Raw genomic sequence first — 18,274 nt, forward strand, 5'->3', positions numbered from 1 at the left:
CTGCGGACAGCGCCGGCCGGGAGCTGAGGTGCGGGTGAAAGAGGCAAACCTGCTGCCATCTGCGGGTGCCGCGGTCTGCGTGCTCGCCACAGGGTCCCTTCTGGAGGTCATCTGTCCCAGCAGCCCTGCCGAGAGCAGGAACGCGTCCAGGTGGGTTTGGGATGTCTCCAGAGAGGGAGACTCCACGGCCGCCCTGACAGCTCCCTGGATGTAAAAAAGTTCCTCGTGTTGAGGTGGAACTGCCAGTGCATGTCTCTGGCTTCGGGGAAATGCCGAATTTAGCTTTAAAGACTGACATCAGCAGAGCTCTGCAGCTGCTGAACAAAAAGCATGATAGGTGTATGCTCTGCTTTTCCACTTGTGGGGCTGTTCTAAGTGCATCCACTTCACAGGGGACTGTGCAAACCTGTTACTCGTTCCTGATGCTCACTCAGCCCCTTTCAGCTGTCTCACAGCTTTCACTCCAGGTTTCACACTGTTTTCACACTGTTTTCACACTGTTTACACACTGTTTTCACTCTGCAGCATGCCCACTGCCACTTTCACCTGTTCTTTGCCATGGATTTCACCTCCTGGTCTCACACAGAGCTGTAACTCAGGGAGTTTTCCAGCAAAGCTGAGCCCTTTGCTATGCTTTGACCAACAGCCATGAGCATGGCATTTGCATTTGGTTTTGGGGTGGTAAATGTCTAAGTGGTGGCCAGTCTGAGCCTGCAGATAATGAGGTTTCTGTTGGTGATCCTTCTGACACCTACAGGTTTTCATCGCCTCCCGAGTTTTAACATTTTGTGCCACCACTGTTGAATAGTAGCAGCAAAGCCTGCAGTTCTGTGCAAGTCAGGGAAAAATATTTATATGTACATATGTAACTGAAAAAAAAACAAACATTGTTTTTTCTTTAGGCATTATTTTACTGAATCTTACTGACGTACTTGGGCTGAGCACACTGTGATTTATAAGGCTGCAATACAAAAACAGCACTCAGCTGGCATTGCGGTGTAATTTCCTGATAACCGTGGTAGAACAAATTTGCTCAATCGACAGACAAATGTGTGGAACATTACTTGTTATCATCCCATTAGCTCCATGGCTTATGTATATACTAATTACACTGCATTTAAGCGGAGGGCATTCGTTTTCTGTTGCATTGCTTGGTAAGAAGGAATCCAGTAGAGAAAACGTTAAGCGTGTGGTTGCGTGTGAGTCACGCGTTGGACATCGTGACGCGGCAGAATTTCTGTGGTGACAGCAGTACAGAGAGCGGTTGGATTTCCTAAATTACTGTTTAGCAGGGCAGGCTGTGGCTGTCCAGACTGTTCTGCAGCCCCTTAAACAGGGACAAGAGCCCCTGAACAGCAGCAGGGCCGCTGATGGAAAATAAAGGACTGCAGGAAACTGCCTTAATTTTCAGCCACTGCTGGCAGGAGGGGGCAATGTCAAAGGAGTTTTGATACCATTTACAATATTAAACAAATCTGGACATTGTTTAGAAATTTATTAGCAATTTTAAAATAACATCATTCCTTAGATAAAAATGCAATCTTACAGGAATATACATTTGTCCCACACAGAGATGACCCTATAGCTCACTGGCGGGCCATTCGCTCTAACTTTCCTCTGTTGATTTTAAAACGTGCGAGAGGGCAAGACGGACTCTGGCACTGATGACAGGCTTACATGACGGTTACAAACTGTACAGCAGTATTTACAAAAGCATTTCTGTGGGTTCATGAAAACTAGATATAAAAGTGTGGAAGGAGGTAAAGAATTGAGGCAGGGAAGGGCTTGGGTGGAGGTGCAAGGGAGGGCTGGGAAGGTGGGCAGGGAGTGTAGGGAAGAGTGGGAGAGGAGGTTTATATCTGGACTGATTTATACTTGAGAGAGGTCATTTTACAGCTCTGGGCAATTCAAATGAAGGCAAAACAATTATATTTATCAACATTTATAGCTGATGATCAGAGCAGGAAATGGTGCTCCAGGGCCTGAACTTAAGAGGTGCTGAGGAACCCCATCTTCCCTGAAGTCACTGGGAGACACCGGTACCCAGTACCTGCCGGGCCAGACCCTAACCATGCACAGACAGCACCCCCCAGACCTTAAATCCTTTGGATCCTGCAGTGCTCAGTCCTTGGTGCTGATGTGAATTCAGACTGAGTGAGAAATCAGCTCCTAAATTACACTTTCGCTCCTGAAACCGGACTAGATTCCAACCACTTCTTGCCGGAATTCACCCAAAGTGACTCATCCCTTGCTCTATCAAGCGGCAATTGTTTGGAGGGAGATTCATCATTCAGAATTGATTTTTAAGGCAGTTTTATAAGTATCTCCCCCTTTTTTTTTTTTTTTTTGTGTGTGATGCAGCAATGTTTGTCAGAGATATTTACAATCTCACTCCTCCTCCTCCAAAATCTTCCCACATTCAAACTGTCAAGACTAAATAAGCTTGAAACAATCATTTCTATGAGCAATCATAAAATTGATGGTGTTTAGATAGTATTGGCTGCCAGTCTACCTAGGTGCTTGAGATGGGAGCAGACTGACTTAGGATGCTTAAAATACTGAAAGCATTTCAGCCTAACTGGGAAAGAGCTAACAGAAAAACACAGGTATTTAACCACCTGAATGATGATGCCAACAAATGGGGTCTGAGTTTGTGGCTCTGTCTAGAATAGGGAAAAAGCTTTGGAAAGGGGCTGTTGGAACGCTGGCAGAAAAATCTGTGATTGAGTGGAGTGATGCCTGCTCTGGCCTGGGTCTGTCCTGGCTCCCCTGGGCCTGGGATGCTAATCCTGGCCTAAGGAAAGGACCAGGGAGAGCGCTGCCGACTTCAGGCCGCAGGAGTGGAGGCAGAGTGCCTGACATGGGGTAGAAAAACAACAGCATGGGAGCGTGGAGACAAGCTCCTGATCCTGCCTAACTAAGCCCTTGGTAATGCTAATGAAGATTTCCTCATTACATCAGTCATTGGTGCTGCTCCTCTCAATTAGCCCTTTAGAAAGGGACTTGATTAAGTTGCCTGATTGTCCCCTGGCACCTGAGATCCTGCCTGGGCCAGAGCTGTCCCTCTCCCCATGTCAGCTGCGGCAGACATGGCAGAGGACGCTGTAGGGTATCTCAAGTGACAGTGGACACCCACGTTTAGGCAACTGAGTCGAGCCCTGTGCCCCTAAAGAAGGCCTGGCTTTTATGCTCAAGTGTTAAGTTCCCTGTAAGGGGGAGGAGAAGAATGGAGAATTTAACTAGAACACTAAAGTTTGTATCAGAAAAGGTCTTTTTTTCCATTCCAGTGTGATTCTGGGATGTCTGTGAGTTTTCTGAAAGCAATTGGAGCCCAATTTGTCTTCAGAAGAGGACAGATCTCCTGCTGTGCTTCTGCCCTCACCCACCCAACCTCAGGGAGCTGTAGCAGCAAGGCCAGAGTGGTTTCAGCTTTCCAGAAACAAAGCAGGAACAGAGATAAAAGCTCCACGGACTGAGATCCAGTTGGAAACCTTCTGGATCCCTGGTCTTGCTCACCCAGAATAAAACCTTGAAAGTTTCACAACATTCAAAAGAAAAAAAAAACAAAAAAACAACCCTGTGCAGCTATTGAGAATTGGATTTCTTAAGACTTTTTTGAAGAAGAAAATAAAGAGGGGAAAGATGTAATTAAATTTTTCAGGGCCCAGTTCCGTTTTCCACATTCTTTGCATCAATACAACCTCCTTGGCCTCTAATGCCCTCCAGCCTCATGTTAGCAAGATGGGAATTGGGGCTTCTGATGGCCTGGAATGTTTTATTTATGTGCACTACAGTTTTAATTGTGGGAACTGACAAAATCTCACTGCTACCAGAAACCCCAACTGTATTCTCCTTCCATATTGTGCTCCAAAATCCCCATTCAGTGTTCCTCTCCCCTCCCACCGCCCCTGCTGTGGGGACAGTCACAGCAGGACCACGGATGTGTCTCAGGATACTCAGTTCTGTCTCAGCAGGGCTGGACCAGTGGGTTGGGGTTTCTCATCTACACGAAGCAAGGCCTCCATCTCCATGTGTGACACAGGTGAGCAACCCCACGGGCTCGGGGTGCCTCCACCTGGCCTGGTTGTGTCTGTGTGCAAACGCGCATACATTTCATACAGCAATCTGAAACTCAGGCAGAAAAGACACAGGAGCCTGGCTGAGACCCATACAACTGTTATATTGGCGTCAGTCTAAAGAAAGCAATGATACATTGCTTTGGAAATTATCAAGAAATGTAAAAAATGCATTTGCCCTTTTTTTTTTTGTTGTTGTTGTTGTTGTCGTCGTAGTCACCGGGGCAGGGTTGTGAGTCAGAAAACAAAGCAGAAATAGATGCGGTTCTGTACATGGCGCCTCTCTGGCTGTCCCTCCGTGCTGGGGTGTGGTGGGCAGGGCAAGAAAACAGGCGGGACCCCTGCAGTAGCAGCAGCATCGACACCATCATCGTCCACATGTCCAGCTGAAGAGGCAGACGATGCACAAAAGGTCTGTGGACAATGGAACTCCAGCTCTGGATCGTGAGTTTGCTTTCCCATCACGTCAGCCACACAGAAATAGGGAAGAAAAAAAGAAATGCACTCGATGTGGCTGGCCCAGTACTGTCTGGACTAATGAGCAGGAGTGATACAGGGAGGAGGTTTGTTGTTTTATAAGAAATGTCTTTAGTCTGCAGTGTCCTCTTGTGAGTCAGAGATGCTCAGAGGCAAACAGCAGATCGTTTTCCCCATTCTTTCCTTCCACGCCACTTCTCAGCCATGGGTTCCTTCAAAGCTTCCATCCACAGCACAGTGATTGTACCCACCATCCACTCCCATCCACAGGGAAACACTCCAGGAATGAAACCTGACCCCTCCTTCCCACTGTCCCCCAGACTCTGCCTCACTTGCAGGAGGCAGCAGCTCTTTGCTCAGGCCTGTCACAATGTGCACATTTGAAGTACCTCAAATGATTAAAAAAAAAAGAAAAAAAAAAGAAAGCCACCCTCCCCAGAAAGAGAAATTACAGCTGGCACCAGCAATTACTAAATTTAACACCTGCACCTCAGACTGTAAAAGTCATTTGCATTCTCTGTTAGCCAAACATTTTCCACTCTGCAGCACCTATGGGGTCTTGCAGGAGAGAGCAGGGGTTTCCCCTGGCCATTGTAGGCTCTGACCCCCGAGCAGTAGCAGCTTTCACAAAGAATGCCTGGGGCACAAGGTCATTTTCCTTCCCATCCAGAAAAATCCTCAAAGATGGGCTGTCAAGCATCCAAAATGCTCATTGTCACCATGAATTGCTATTTTTCAGGAATAGTGAAGAACCCTTATCTTCCCTTGGGAGGGTCAGATGGACTTTGCAGTGAAAGGAAATGAGTTAGGGAGCCCTTACACGGCATTTTCCCCTTTTGAGTACCTTTGGAGCACAGCAGCAGCAGCAAACTCACAGGGAGACACACGTGTATGCCCATCTCCATACAGGCACCTGGGATGAAAGGATGAGACTGACCCCAATCACCTGGTTACTTTCTCCAGGGAAGCCTTGAATTATGACTTTGACCACGGATGCTTGTACAAATGGATTCCTATTTCTCTAGTATTTGTTTTTTTTCCCAAGGTATCTTGAGCTGATACTGGCCAGTTCAAGAAGTACAGTCAAAAATACCCTTTGCTATTTCTCCTTCACGCCCCAGAGAATTGAGAAGAAAAACAAGAGCATTACAAAAATAATGTAATCAATGTATGCAGTGAAGGGTGTTCTCAGATATCTGCAGAAGCTCAAGATTTGAATCAAAGTTTAGCTCTGAGTCAGATCACACCTCAGAACCGATCTGCAAGTTTGTGAATCATCCCGAGGAGGGAGAAAAACCTGCAGCAGTCTAGACAAAAACCAGTTGCATAAAATCTAACGATACCTGCCTGTTTTTTCAGCCTCTCTCGAGGTTAGGGCAACCATCAGTGTGTGAGAGTTTCACACTTACTAGTCAGGAACTGTGGCTGGGACATGCTGTGCTGCCAGGTGTTTTGTGACTTTAGTACCTGACCCATCCACTAAAGTCTGGGAAAAGGATTGAGATCATGCACAGAAACTTGGCACCTGCATTCTTGACCAGACTGCAGCAATTCTCCCAAAAAAGATCCACAGCTCTCTCCCTCTGCTTTCAGCCCAGACCAGGGTTAGATAACTTTATTTTCCCAACTATTCTGATTCTTTCCTTTCTTATCTCTGCTAAAATTGAATGGGGTTCAGCTATTTAATAAAATAATTTTGAGGCCAGATTTTTTTTTCCCTTCCCCTCGCTGCTTCAATTGCTGGTGCCAGCTGAACGTGAAGGATGGATCTGCCAAATGGGCTTTGGGGGTCTTGCCACCCTCGAGTGGGACGAGACCTTTAGAGGAACTGAGCAAAAGGAAAGAAAACAAAGCCTGAAGAAAATGTTCCCAGTCTCGGGAAGAAAGATTCTCTACCGATAAAAGTCATCGTGCACGTTAAAAGGGAGTGAGGAAGAAGGAAAATGAACACAAGATATGCAAAATCAGTAACGTTCAACCTGTCAGTGGATTGCAGAATAGTTACTTACACCAGGTACACTTTGTTCATCGTACAAATTAAAAAAGGAAAAAAATAAAGTAATGAAATAGTACCCTTTCCCCAACCACACGTAAAAAAGCACTTAAAAGTTCAAAGGTAAAGCTTGGCACATTCCAAATACGAAATGATTCACTTGACATGCAGCAAAATATACAAGAAGTGATTCTTTTTTTTTCTTTTTTTTTTTAAACAAACTTAATTCAATTCATTATCTTTGCTTGGCACAATTGCAATTCATTTTAAAAAAATATTTGAAAAATACTGAAACTGACCTGAATTCAAGTATAACGGTTTCTTCAACAGAAACATTATCAATGCAATAAAACATCACACGGAATATATCGAAGCGTAACGTCTTCTGGTTTTTGTTTTTTTTTTTTTTTTTGTTTCTCCCCCCCCACCCCCGTAAATTTTTTCTTTTTTTTCTCTATACAGTTTTAATGCCGACACAACTTACAATTTTTATTTTAAAATGAATATTATTGCATTGTTTTTGCATATCTTGTGGAACAGAAAATGCAAAGTTACCGATTCCCTTTTGGAAAGCAGAGACAGTGGTTTGTTTTTTGCATTCGAATGGCCCCAGGTACAGATCTCCCGCAGCAGGGCATGGAGAGCTGCTCCTACACACACGCACACTCGCTCTCACAGATACACTGAGCACTAAAAAAAAAGAGAACCCAAACCAACCACTCAAATGTGCAAGACTATATCAAGTGCATTGCCTACTATCTTTTAAATTATAAAACAACAACAAACGGACAAACGAACGAAAAAAATAAAATAAAAAAAAAAAGGTTTGCTAGTAAATAAAATGACAAATTCTCGGTGTACATAATGGTTGGTAAAACTCATCTATCATTATATTTCTACCAAATTCCAATGGAGAAACACCCCCCTCCCACCCCAGTTTAAATAATACAACATGATCAAACCGATTTAACATCTGCAAAGGTGAAAATAAACCAAAACAAAAAAGGTAGGTGATTACAAAACGCTGTAAACACTCCCTTCTCCCTCAAAATAATAATAATAATAATAATAATAATAATAATAATAATAATAAAATAGTCAAAATAAAAACTGCAACATGCTTTCAAGAAAATACCAAACTGCAAAACAAGAATAACTCTGCACAGGCCCGGCGGCCCGTCAGCCCCGCGGCCATGCCTGCTCTCCCATTGGCTGGCACAGTTGGCGCGCTAAGCTCTGATTGGCCGGCAGGAGACTGCCTGAGCTCGGATTGGTTGGCGAGTGACCGCCCGAGCTGTGATTGGCCGGCAGGGGCCGCTGCCTGAGTCTCGGCAGAGCTGGGCCGCGCCTCGGGCTTCTCCTGCTTCCTCCTCCCCGTGGCCGTGTGGGAATCCACAGCAGAAGTCTTCCTCTCCTTCCGAATCAAAGGGCCTTGGCTTTATGGAGACGGTGAGGCTCATACAGAATATGTGCAAAATGATTTTTACAAGCAAGGTTGAAAGACACCCGTTTGGCGCAGGGTCCTTTTGGCTAGGGCCATCCACAGGAAGCTGAGGTTCCCCTTGGTGCTCCGGAGGCAGCTGTCGTTCCTTGTGCAGGGACTGAAAAAAAGAGGGAGCTGGCTCTCCTCCTCTTCTTCTCCTCCTCCTCCTCCTCCTCACTCTTCCTTCATGGACACGTGCTGGGGTTATATCCGCTCCTGAAAAGCTTTCTTACACCACCCAACTCTGCGACTCGTCCCAACAGAAATGAATGAAGAACGCTGTTCCGGTTACTCCAGGTCACGAGAACAGTGAGGCACTTCTGAAACAAACCCATTAGGAACATTGAAACAAATAAAAAACCAGCATCGCTTCCAGCCCTGGCAACTACAGGCTGCTGATATAAATCCTGCTGTCCTTGAGCTCCTCCTGACTTATCCTACAATCCGGGTTCTGCACCTCTTCCTCTTCCTCTCCTGCACTGTCCTGCCCTGGGTCCCTGCAGTTAGCAAAAGGCAAGAGGTTGCCATTGGGGCTCTGCTTGCTGTTACCATTGAGAATGTTGTCTGCTGCATTTTCCATCTCTTCTATCGTCATGTCGCAGGCGTCTGCGAGCTCCTGGGTTGTGACCTCAATGAACTTTGGATCTTGAGCAAACTGCATCAGTCCTTCCGAAATCAAGACCTTCAAAAGCAGGTGGGGAACCAGAACACAAAGACACGTGTTAGTTAGTACCCTGCAGCACCAACCCTGCCGCACCTCCAGCACAACCCTCTTTACTGCTGCCTTTCCTTCTCCCATTCTCTCTTCCAAAGCCCTGCTGGGAGAAGGGCTCTCCTACTCGTGGCACTGCAGTGGATCGGCTGTCCTGCCCTCCCAGGGCCACGTTTCGAGCTGCCCGTGTCCCCCCGTTGGTGCCCGCTCTGTGCTCTTACCGCTTCCACCAGGCTGCTGGCGCTGCCGTGGAACTGCCGGCTGCTGCCTGCGCTGGGGCTGGGCACGGTCAGGGACACCGGCCGGGCTCTCCTGGGGCTGCCGCCGCCCTCGGGGTACCGGGAGCCGCAGTGCACCGACGGCAAGCTGCTGTTGAGCTTCTCCGAGGATTCCGCCCCGTCGAGGCGCAGCGTTGGGATGCTCTGTTGCGGCCAGCCTCGGTTGCAGGGCGTGGCCGGGGGTGTAGCACACAGCCGAGAGAACATGGTGGGGGAATGGCTTCGCTGGAGCAGGGGACTCAGGCCGGCCACTGCTAATGCCTGCGGACACAGGAGGGACAGGGAGTGAGGGCTTGCAGGGCTGGAACAAGGAGGTGCTGGAGGAACCATCAGCAAAAGGGCTGGAGAGTCTCGAGGCTTGTGAAAACAGCTGCCAGCTCCTTGAAGGGTTTGGATGTGTGCCGCAAACTCATTTTGCAAGCTTTCCTTTGAGTGGTGTACCCTGTGCTAGTGCCATGGCACTGGACTGGAAATTTTCAGAAAAAAAATTTTCTGGGAGCCACGACACTGCCAGGAGGGATGCAGCCCCATTCCCATGGCACTGCCAGGAGGGATGCAGCCCCATTCCCATGGCACTGCCAGGAGGGATGCAGCCCCATTCCCATGGCACTGCCAGGAGGGATGCAGCCCCATTCCCATGGCACTGCCAGGAGGGATGCAGCCCCATTCCCATGGCACTGCCAGGAGGGATGCAGCCCCATTCCCATGGCACTGCCAGGAGGGATGCAGCCCCATTCCCATGGCACTGCCAGGAGGGATGCAGCCCCATTCCCATGGCACTGCCAGGAGGGATGCAGCCCCATTCCCATGGCACTGCCAGGAGGGATGTAGCCCCATTCCCATGGCACTGCCAGGAGGGATGCAGCCCCATTCCCATGGCACTGCCAGGAGGGATGCAGCCCCATTCCCATGGCACTGCCAGGAGGGATGCAGCCCCATTCCCACGGCACTGCCAGGAGGGATGCAGCCCCATCTGCACTGCCAGAAACATCACCTCTTCTCCAGTGGGGGAGACAGCAACTCGTTTCCCCACCACTGACACCAGACATAGCACAGGCTTTTATTGGCACTTGCTGTTTTAAGTGTCTACTGAGGAACCTGAACAGATACCAGATGTGAATTTTAGATGTGTGTGCAGTTGGCAATAGCTTGAAATCTACCACTGGATTTTAAGGCATCTGCTGTTGGTGGGAGGATCAATATCTGATGATTACACTTTCAGCCATCCAGTCCTTCCTGTAATCATGCACACAACCTCTGAGTCACTCAGCCTCCTGTTATAACAAATTCCTCAAGAGGCCTCTTGTTGCACAGGGCTGATCTGATGCCTTATTGATGGTGACTGCCTCCTTGTTCTATAAGCAAGACTGTCAGAGTCATAAGCTCATCTCACAGAGCCCATGGATGAGCAATGAAATAAATGCACAGAAACTACAGAAGCCTGTAGATTGTGTTGTGTTCAGGCTGGGGGAGAGCTCTGCATTTAGTCTGAGCTAGCTGAGCAGAGAGGCACTGGCAAACCTCCCTTCCATGCCTGCCTGAAAACACTGCCTCTTACACAAGACTTAAACTTGCCCTTGGTGATGCTCCTTCCCTCCTCTGACCACAGTGGGACTGAACTGATTTAAACTGGACAGCTCACTTAAAGCTATCTGATGTTCAGTGAAGCTCAGTCCATCTGCCACTGAAATCCTTGGGAAATGATAATTATGTTGTGCTGATGACTTCAGTGTCAGGTAAACTGACATTGAAAAAAAAGAATGAATTCTTAGTCACCTGCAAGTTCACCAAGGCTTTCTCAGGAATTAGATGTCATTCTCCTAGCAAATTTCTGTGATAAAGCCCTTAAAACTTCTTCTGAATAAGTCATACCCTGCAGGCTGTGATGGCCTCAGCACATCCCTTAAACTGCCAGGACTTCAGGGAGAGACCTGGATCTGTCAGGCAGGACAATGGAACCAATTTTTCAGCATGTTGGCAGAAACTTACACAAAATGTTTTATCAAAAATGTAAGGATTGAGGAAGCTGAAAGAAGCTCTGTAGGATTGCTTTGAGCTTCAGCTGAATACATTTACATATGATGATGTACAGGTATTCCATGAGAGTGCCCCTTCAAGCATCCACAGCAGCAGAATCCATTAGGTGTAGCAGAGGCAACCTTTCCACTCTGTGGCCTTATTTTAGGCACTGTTGGTGGTTAGCATTTTTGTAAATGTGCACAGCTGGCAGCCAGATGCCTCTTTGAGGGCAGCCCTTCAGTCTGGCTGAGTGACACTTGTGTGGGCAGAGCTCCTTCCCTCCAGCTCTTGGGCTGCATAATGGGATGAGGAAGGGTGAAGTAGCTCCATTTTATTTGTAGAGGTTGGAGGGAGGTGATTCTGTCGTCTGTGTGAGCTGAGAGGCCTGTGTTCCCTCTGTCTGGCCTGCCATGGGAGGGCAGGAAGTCTCAGCAGGGCTGTTGGTGCTCTGGGGAACGTGAGAAGCTGTTTCCTCACCAATCCTCCCCGCTCCAACACATCTTCTGCTTGTCCCTGCCACAGCTGTAACTGTCTGCAGACTCTCTGCTTTCTGGAGCACGAGAATTAAAGGATAACTCTGTGGAAGTGGAGGTGAGAAAAGCCAGGGAGCCTCAAGCCCACTCCTCTGACTTCTCCCATTCCTGCTGTGCCGCATTTTCTGCCCTTGTGGCAGCCTAAAGAAGCAGCAAGGCCATTCTGCCCTGCCTGGGGGGGACTGCACAGAGCAGGAGGCCACACCTGCAAGGCTGGCACTGCCATCTGCACCTGTTTCTTTTATGGTGACAAAAAGTGGCATTGTCAAACCAAAAGACACAGCTCTCTGGAGCCTGACAGCTGGCTAATCATCTAGCTACGTGTTTAGGCATACATTTACTAGGCTGCTGAACACAGTTACAAAGGGCTTAAGAAGCTGATTGATTACTTGTAATCAGTTTATGTTTTAAAATGGTTAATTCCACTTACTGGTTACCTTTAATTAATATTGAAGTAGTGCACACTTTATTCATTTGCATACTGCCATCAAAGCCTGTGTAATTGCACTGCAGCATGCAATCTGGGTAGTTATTTCATCTTTTTGCTAGTATTTTATTCTTTCATGGGCATCAGGAAGCACTAAGTGTGGCTGACTCCAAGGGACATATTCCTGTAGCATTCTGGGAATGATAAAAATCCTGATTGCTAAAACCAGGGCCTTTGCTATGGCTGAGAATCTATCCCAAATGGTTTTTAAACAGTGGGTTGGGATGCTCTGGGGGGCACTGCAGGTGCCAGAGGTTGTTAACACTCACCTGATGATGGACCAGATGCAAAGGCAGGACTGTCTTCTGCGAGACATCCACGCCCTGGTTCTTCTGTCTTTTCAAACACTCTAAGTGAAAAGATGCTCTTCGACCTGAAACAGCAACACACACAATGTGTCCATCACTCATAATACACTACAGGTGATCTGTTTTCAGTTTCTTTTTGTGCAGCAAACCCACACAATGTGTCCATCACTCATAATGCACTACAGGTCATCTGTTTTCAGTTTCTTTTTGTGCAGCAAACCCACACAAGCTTTAGGCTCTGTCTGCTTCCCCTCAACACCGCGCCCTCTCCAAAGCGAATCTGCGGGAAGCGCATCCCAAACCAATCAACTCCACCTTCCAAGCAAGCTGCAAGGTAGGATCCTGAGCACTTTTCTCCTCTAAAACACGTGCAGCTGATTTTCCTCGTGAGCAGTGGCAGTGCTCTCAGACCTCAGGGGCTGAGGCAGAGCCGTCAGCAGGACGGTGGCAGCTGAGACTCTGGCGCCGTGCTGACTGCGCACGACACACGGATGGGGACATTGTGCTGCTCAGGTGACACTGGAGCCCTGCTTGCACGTGGTCTGTGTCCCTCAGCTGCCAGCCATGCCACACTTTATGTGTCTACAGCAAGGTCAAGGGCAGCTGAATTCATCAATGGGGGATTTACTGGTGAATGGGAGGTGACTTAGACCAGACACGAAGCATTTTCAGAATTGGAAGGAAGGGAAGAGGAAAAAAAAAAAGATTTTAGGGGAAACTGTTGAAACAGTCACATTGTTGACTCACTATAAAATTAAACTTCCCTTCTCTAAATATTAGAAAGGTACTCCCAATCAGGAGTTTAAAACTACTGAAAAGTATATTTATGATCAAGTGCTTTACTTCTGAAAAATGGCAAATAAATCCAGTATTAAAGATTTAATACGTGACACGTGAAATATTTTGTGGTCTTGTTTGATTTTGTTGACATTTTTCTAAAGAAGGCAAGGAAATTAGAATTCTACAAGTAGTAAGTATCTATAATATTGGCTTGTTGAGAAAAAGCCTTCTCAGGGTTGGAGAAAATATGTTATAACCCAGAGAATGTATGTTAGAATGCAGGTTAAAGTATTTCATCTTTCTAGAGAAAAATCCCAACTAGTAAAGTGAGAATGACATCAGTATATAAATATTCACTAGAATGTAGTTACTGAAGCATTGTATCAAGGGCTGACTGCCTTACAGATAGATATAGAAGTTGTCATTGCCTAATATTTTAAGATTTGAAGTAAATGTTATTAGAACACTGAAGCATCCTGAAGGATTTGAGTGTAGCCTCACTTTAAACATGACACTACCTAGTCTGTCACTGTTATTCTGTAAAAGTGTATTTTATGCACATGATTCTTTTTAGTTTCTCCCTTCAGTGCCCTTTTTCACCCCACCAATACTCAGAAAAAGGCTGAAAAACGTTATACTTGAAAGAGTTAATTTTGTCACAGACTCTCTTGATACTTTCATAAAACCGTGTGATTTATGGGTTTCATCTGGCAGCGAAACACTTGAAAATCTCCAGGTACAATTAAAGCAGAAGGCAAATTTATGTTTTATTAACTTAATCTGACATTCAGTGTGTTCCTGGTAGCAGACAAAGGAGACAATCTCTCATTTCTCCTTGCTGAATACACACAGAGCAGAACACTGTGGACTCCAGGCTCACCCATTCGGTGACTCCCTGGTGATTGTTTAGAGAGTCTCCAGCTCTCAGATAAACTGCCCTAATTCATAGGCTGCCTTCATCAAACATCACAGGCACTGTCCAAACAGCCACAGGTTCATCTGCTGGCCTAGTGTGAAGCCAGCAAAGCCTGATCAGGATTGTCTGCACGCCCTGGGATTCCTGAATACAGCAAACGGCAACACCCGTGCCCACACAGGCTGGGATTCCTCCTGGGAGATGGGAGAACTCCATCAAGGCAGAGGAAACACAGCCCAGCCCTGCTGGGAGGTTACCTAGAGCTGAGGAGCACAGAAACCCCTTCTTCGGAGAGGGCCGGGTGTCCTCTCCTTTGTTGTTTTCTGGCGGAGTGAGTTGTCTGTTTTCATCATCCTGGTATGCAAGCCTGGGAAGGAGAGCAGAGGGATTTAGGAAAGAAGCTGATATTAGGCAGAAGAAGCCCTCTTCCAGCAAGGAAGCCAGGAAGGTCATGCCAGCAAAGGGATGCAGGAGTGAGCTAGCTTCAAACTATCCAGGAGCAGTAACAAGAGACCGTGAGACAGAGAACCCTCTAAAAATGAGCTCTGGGAACATCAGGAGGTAGAAGTGAATGTGGGGGGCAGCCCTGCAGATCCAGATGTCTCATTCTGAGAAGGAAAATCTTAGGTGAAAAATATCCTCTTCAATGTAACTTCAAGGGCTGAACAGCATTTTTAAAAGAAATTATTTTCTCATATTTGAGTTGTGTAAAATTTTCTGACTTTCTCCCATAAACTGAAATTTTTGTAGAAAAATGTCACCTCTTCCCACCTCTCCCCCTTAATTAAAAAAACCACCCAAACACCTTGACTAAAGCTGCAAAGCTCACATTTCGGTAGAGAGCAGACTTGGTTCACTACAGTACTCAATGTCTTCATTCAAATTTTCATCATAAGTCTCATCCTGAGACACTTCCTCTTGGCAAACAATTGCCAGCTGGCTGTCTCTGGAACTGGAGCTAATGAGCAAAAAAGACAAGTCAAGATATGGAGATGGTAAAGACAACCTGTTACAAAGACAAGAATGACAGGCTCCATCTGTCTCAGTTTATTATAATGCTGAAGAGCCATCATAGGAAAATCAATGACTGAACAGAGCTACAGAGTTCACAAATACAAGAAACAACCTTTGTGTGTGTCCTCTTTCACAGGATGAGTTTCTTAAACCAACACTGTAAATGTATTTTGTCATTTGTGACTACCTGAACTCTGTTAATGTGCACAGCACATTCACCACATTTCCAAAATACACCTCACTGAGCTCAAAGTTAAATCTGAGATGGGCTTTCAGGAATAAGCTTTTTCCCTTGTTGCAGAAGACTTGGTTATGGATTTCAGAGAAGCCTCCTGGACACTTCCCATCTCTGTGATGTGTGGCCTTTGCCTCCCAAATCCCTCAGTCTGCACCAGCTCTGCCTCCTGGTCACGTTCTCATCCTTGCTGGCTTTTCCACCTTTCATCCCTTTTCTTTAACTGCAGAGTGTTTCTACTGAATTCACTAGGATCTATTCAAAGCCTTAGGTGTGCCAGCCTTTAATTCCCTGCTTGCCTCCTCTCAGTCCCTCTGTTTTACATTTCATCACTTGTATTTTGCTTTATTTGGACTTTTGTGTTTTCTGAGGACTAAAGTAAAATCTGTAGGCAGCTTGAATCTTTGATTTATGGACATGGAGGTATTGGAAACAATTTCAGTTTCTTACTAGAATTTGCAGAAGAGAGTAGGGCGGCTATTTTTTTTTTTTCCCCATCTTTTAAAGACTGGAGAAGCAACATTATCTTGTCATTTGGTTGAAGCAAAAACCATTGGGAGAAATGTGGGTATGCATTGTGTGAAAGAACCTTTAGGACAGTGCTGCAGTGGCCTTCCTCTTAAATGGGAGCCAAATAAACCTGCTAAGGTGCAGAGGGGAAAAAATCAGGACCTGGCATCTCCTCCTGTTCAAGTGTCTGTGTTTAGCCAAAACCACATGGAATTTTTGCATGAACCTGCCAGGGTGTACTTCACTCTGCTGTGATCAGAGAATGTGTAACTGTGTGAGCCCAGCTAGAATCTCTAAAACCTAGAAAATAGCCAGAACATGGATCACTGCTTGCCCTGAGTTGGGAGCATTTTCTGGAGCTGTCATGGTGATCAGTATCTCTATTTCAGCCCTGCTGACACAAAAAAGGAGAGCTGATATTCAGCATTAATGGGAATTTGGAGTTTGAAGAGGATGAAGAGAGTGGGTCTTACACCCAGGCAGCATGAGAGGGGTATGGAGAACACGTACCGTCCCAGTGCCTCGTAGTAATGTGTCCTAATTCAGGGAACATGCCCAGGGAAGCAAGGAGAGAAAAGAACACCCTGTTAGCAGTGTCACAGCACGAGTCAGCAGGGAGGAGGGCAGATGGGAACACATGAGCAACTCCTGTGGCCTCCCTCAGGAAGGCATGAAATAGAAAAACCATGGGACTCTTCACTTGGGCAATCCTGCACCCACTGAAATTCCTTTTATTGGCCTATTCTGTCCTTTCTGGGGGCAGCATTTGGCCACCTTTTCACACTGCTCACTCTCTGCACTGAAAAAAATAAAATCATCCCCTTCCTGCTGTTTCTGAAAGTATTAAAAAAAAGTCCCCCACTGAGAAAAATTATATTCCTTTTGTGTTAGTCATCTGTGTGCAGAGAGCCTGAAAACTATCCAGAGAAGGGGATTTTCTTTGCTTTGTTTCTGAGAACCTTGCCTCCCTCCTCCCAGAATGTCTTTGGTGACCTCTGTAGGGATGTGACCTGCTGAATGATAAACCACAGACTTCAGCAAAGCTCCCTGTTGGGTGATTAAGCCATGAAGAGCAGTGCCCTTCAGTTACCAGTTGGTAAAACACCTCCCTGTGGCGAAGGAGGGATAAATAAACTTCCCTTTGGCTCTTACAGAGGTTTCTTCCTGAAAAAGCCCAAAGAAGTGTGTTGGTCAGTAAGAGCTGGTGCTTTGCAGTGGCCAGTTGGTGTGTTTCTGTTGCACTGTGAGTTTTTGGAGAACCAGAGGGCTCAATCCAGGCCTGGGCAGTGTCTGGGAGTGACTTTGGCTCGGCAGCAGTGCTCTGGTGTTTGCATGCACCTTCCAACACCTGCTCCCCTGGCTCCCTCTCTGCTGGGACACTCACCTTTTGGATGGGAGTTTCCAGGGAGCCTCCTGCACACAAATGGTGGGTGACAAGGGGGTCCCATGGCCTTCCACCGTGCTGACAGTGCTGGGGTAGCTGGGTGGGCTGGGGAAGCGACACAGGGCGGTGTTGTTGGCGTTGTTGATGTTGGCATTGGAGCCTGAGGATGAGTAGCTGCTGGGAGTGAAGGTGGAGTCCACCAGCTTCTCGTGAGATGGAGACTCGGTGTCTCCGTGGTTGTTGCCAGACTTATTGATGTGCAAAGGTCTCTGGGTGGTGAATGTCTGGGGGAACCCGCTCCTGCCGTCGCTTTGGTAATAGCTCACGTGGTTTCCAAACAAGCCTCCAGCTCTCTGTCAGAGAAACAGAAAGGATTTTCCCTTTGTGAGCGAGTTGTGCAAGGCTGTTCTCCTGCTTAGATCATTCTTGAGGAAAAAAAGTGAGGGTCAGATGATGGCACTGGTGCTCTCCCTTCCAGAAGGCAGCGTGAGGACATCCCTGCCACAGAGACCAGGCACACACAGGCTGGGGTTTCAGAGAACTGGCAGGTGTTGTCTCTACACCTCCCACCAGTCCTGGCAGTCCAGGATGGGGTATGCATGCAAGAACCAGGTAGCTGCTGTCTGGTTTTCCCAGCACAGTTGCACAGAAACATTTAGATATGAGGGGGAATTTGAGAAGAGCACCAGAAACTATTAAGCACCTGGAAGAGGAAATGAAATTTTATGAGCCAGTTATGTACTGTTTAAATGATGGGTAATGAAAGGGACTGACAGTGTTTTTCTGTAAAGAAAGGAGGAAAATGCCAAAGGAGAGGAAAAGTTACCAAAGAAAACAATTATAAGAAATAGAAATGAAATAAGAAAGAAAAGATTTAGCTAAGTTGCTCAGAAAATTTTCTCCTTCCATAGGAGCACGACTGGATCCTTGTGTACTTTTTGGAAGGATGCTGCCAGTGCCACTGAAAAGAGTGAACAGAACAATAAAGTGTGCCTGGCTGCTGCTCTGCAGACTGCAGGATGTCTGCACTGATCTGCTCTTTAATTTACATTTCATGAGGGAATCTTCC

At 46.7% G+C, this 18,274-nt stretch overlaps 1 protein-coding gene and 1 long non-coding RNA gene across 7 annotated transcripts in view; one reads left to right on the forward strand and one right to left on the reverse strand.

Annotated features, from left to right (window-relative positions):
• Positions 1-60: 60 nt before the first annotated feature.
• Positions 61-3,666, forward strand: LOC147653830 (uncharacterized). The gene is made up of 2 exons (XR_015285949.1): positions 61-150; positions 3,288-3,666. It is a non-coding gene; the product is annotated as an uncharacterized LOC147653830 (long non-coding RNA).
• Positions 3,667-6,912: 3,246 nt separating this feature from the next.
• CACNA1C (calcium voltage-gated channel subunit alpha1 C) overlaps positions 6,913-18,274 on the reverse strand; it is a 461,478-nt gene continuing 450,116 nt past the window's right edge. For 5 of the 6 annotated variants that reach the window (XM_086886089.1, XM_086886086.1, XM_086886088.1 and 2 more), the window contains 7 exons: positions 17,206-17,558; positions 16,332-16,358; positions 14,892-15,020; positions 14,320-14,429; positions 12,328-12,431; positions 8,963-9,280; positions 8,353-8,711 (listed from right to left, as the gene is read on the reverse strand). In XM_086886089.1, the coding sequence (XP_086742215.1) occupies positions 8,415-8,711; positions 8,963-9,280; positions 12,328-12,431; positions 14,320-14,429; positions 14,892-15,020; positions 16,332-16,358; positions 17,206-17,558 (1,338 nt within the window). In that variant the 3' untranslated portion in view covers positions 8,353-8,414. The other variant, XM_086886085.1, reaches the window with a different exon arrangement.

The sequence above is a fragment of the Cyanistes caeruleus genome, chromosome 4 (assembly GCF_971803275.1).
Source record: "Cyanistes caeruleus chromosome 4, bCyaCae1.hap1.1, whole genome shotgun sequence".
NCBI lineage: Eukaryota > Metazoa > Chordata > Aves > Passeriformes > Paridae > Cyanistes > Cyanistes caeruleus.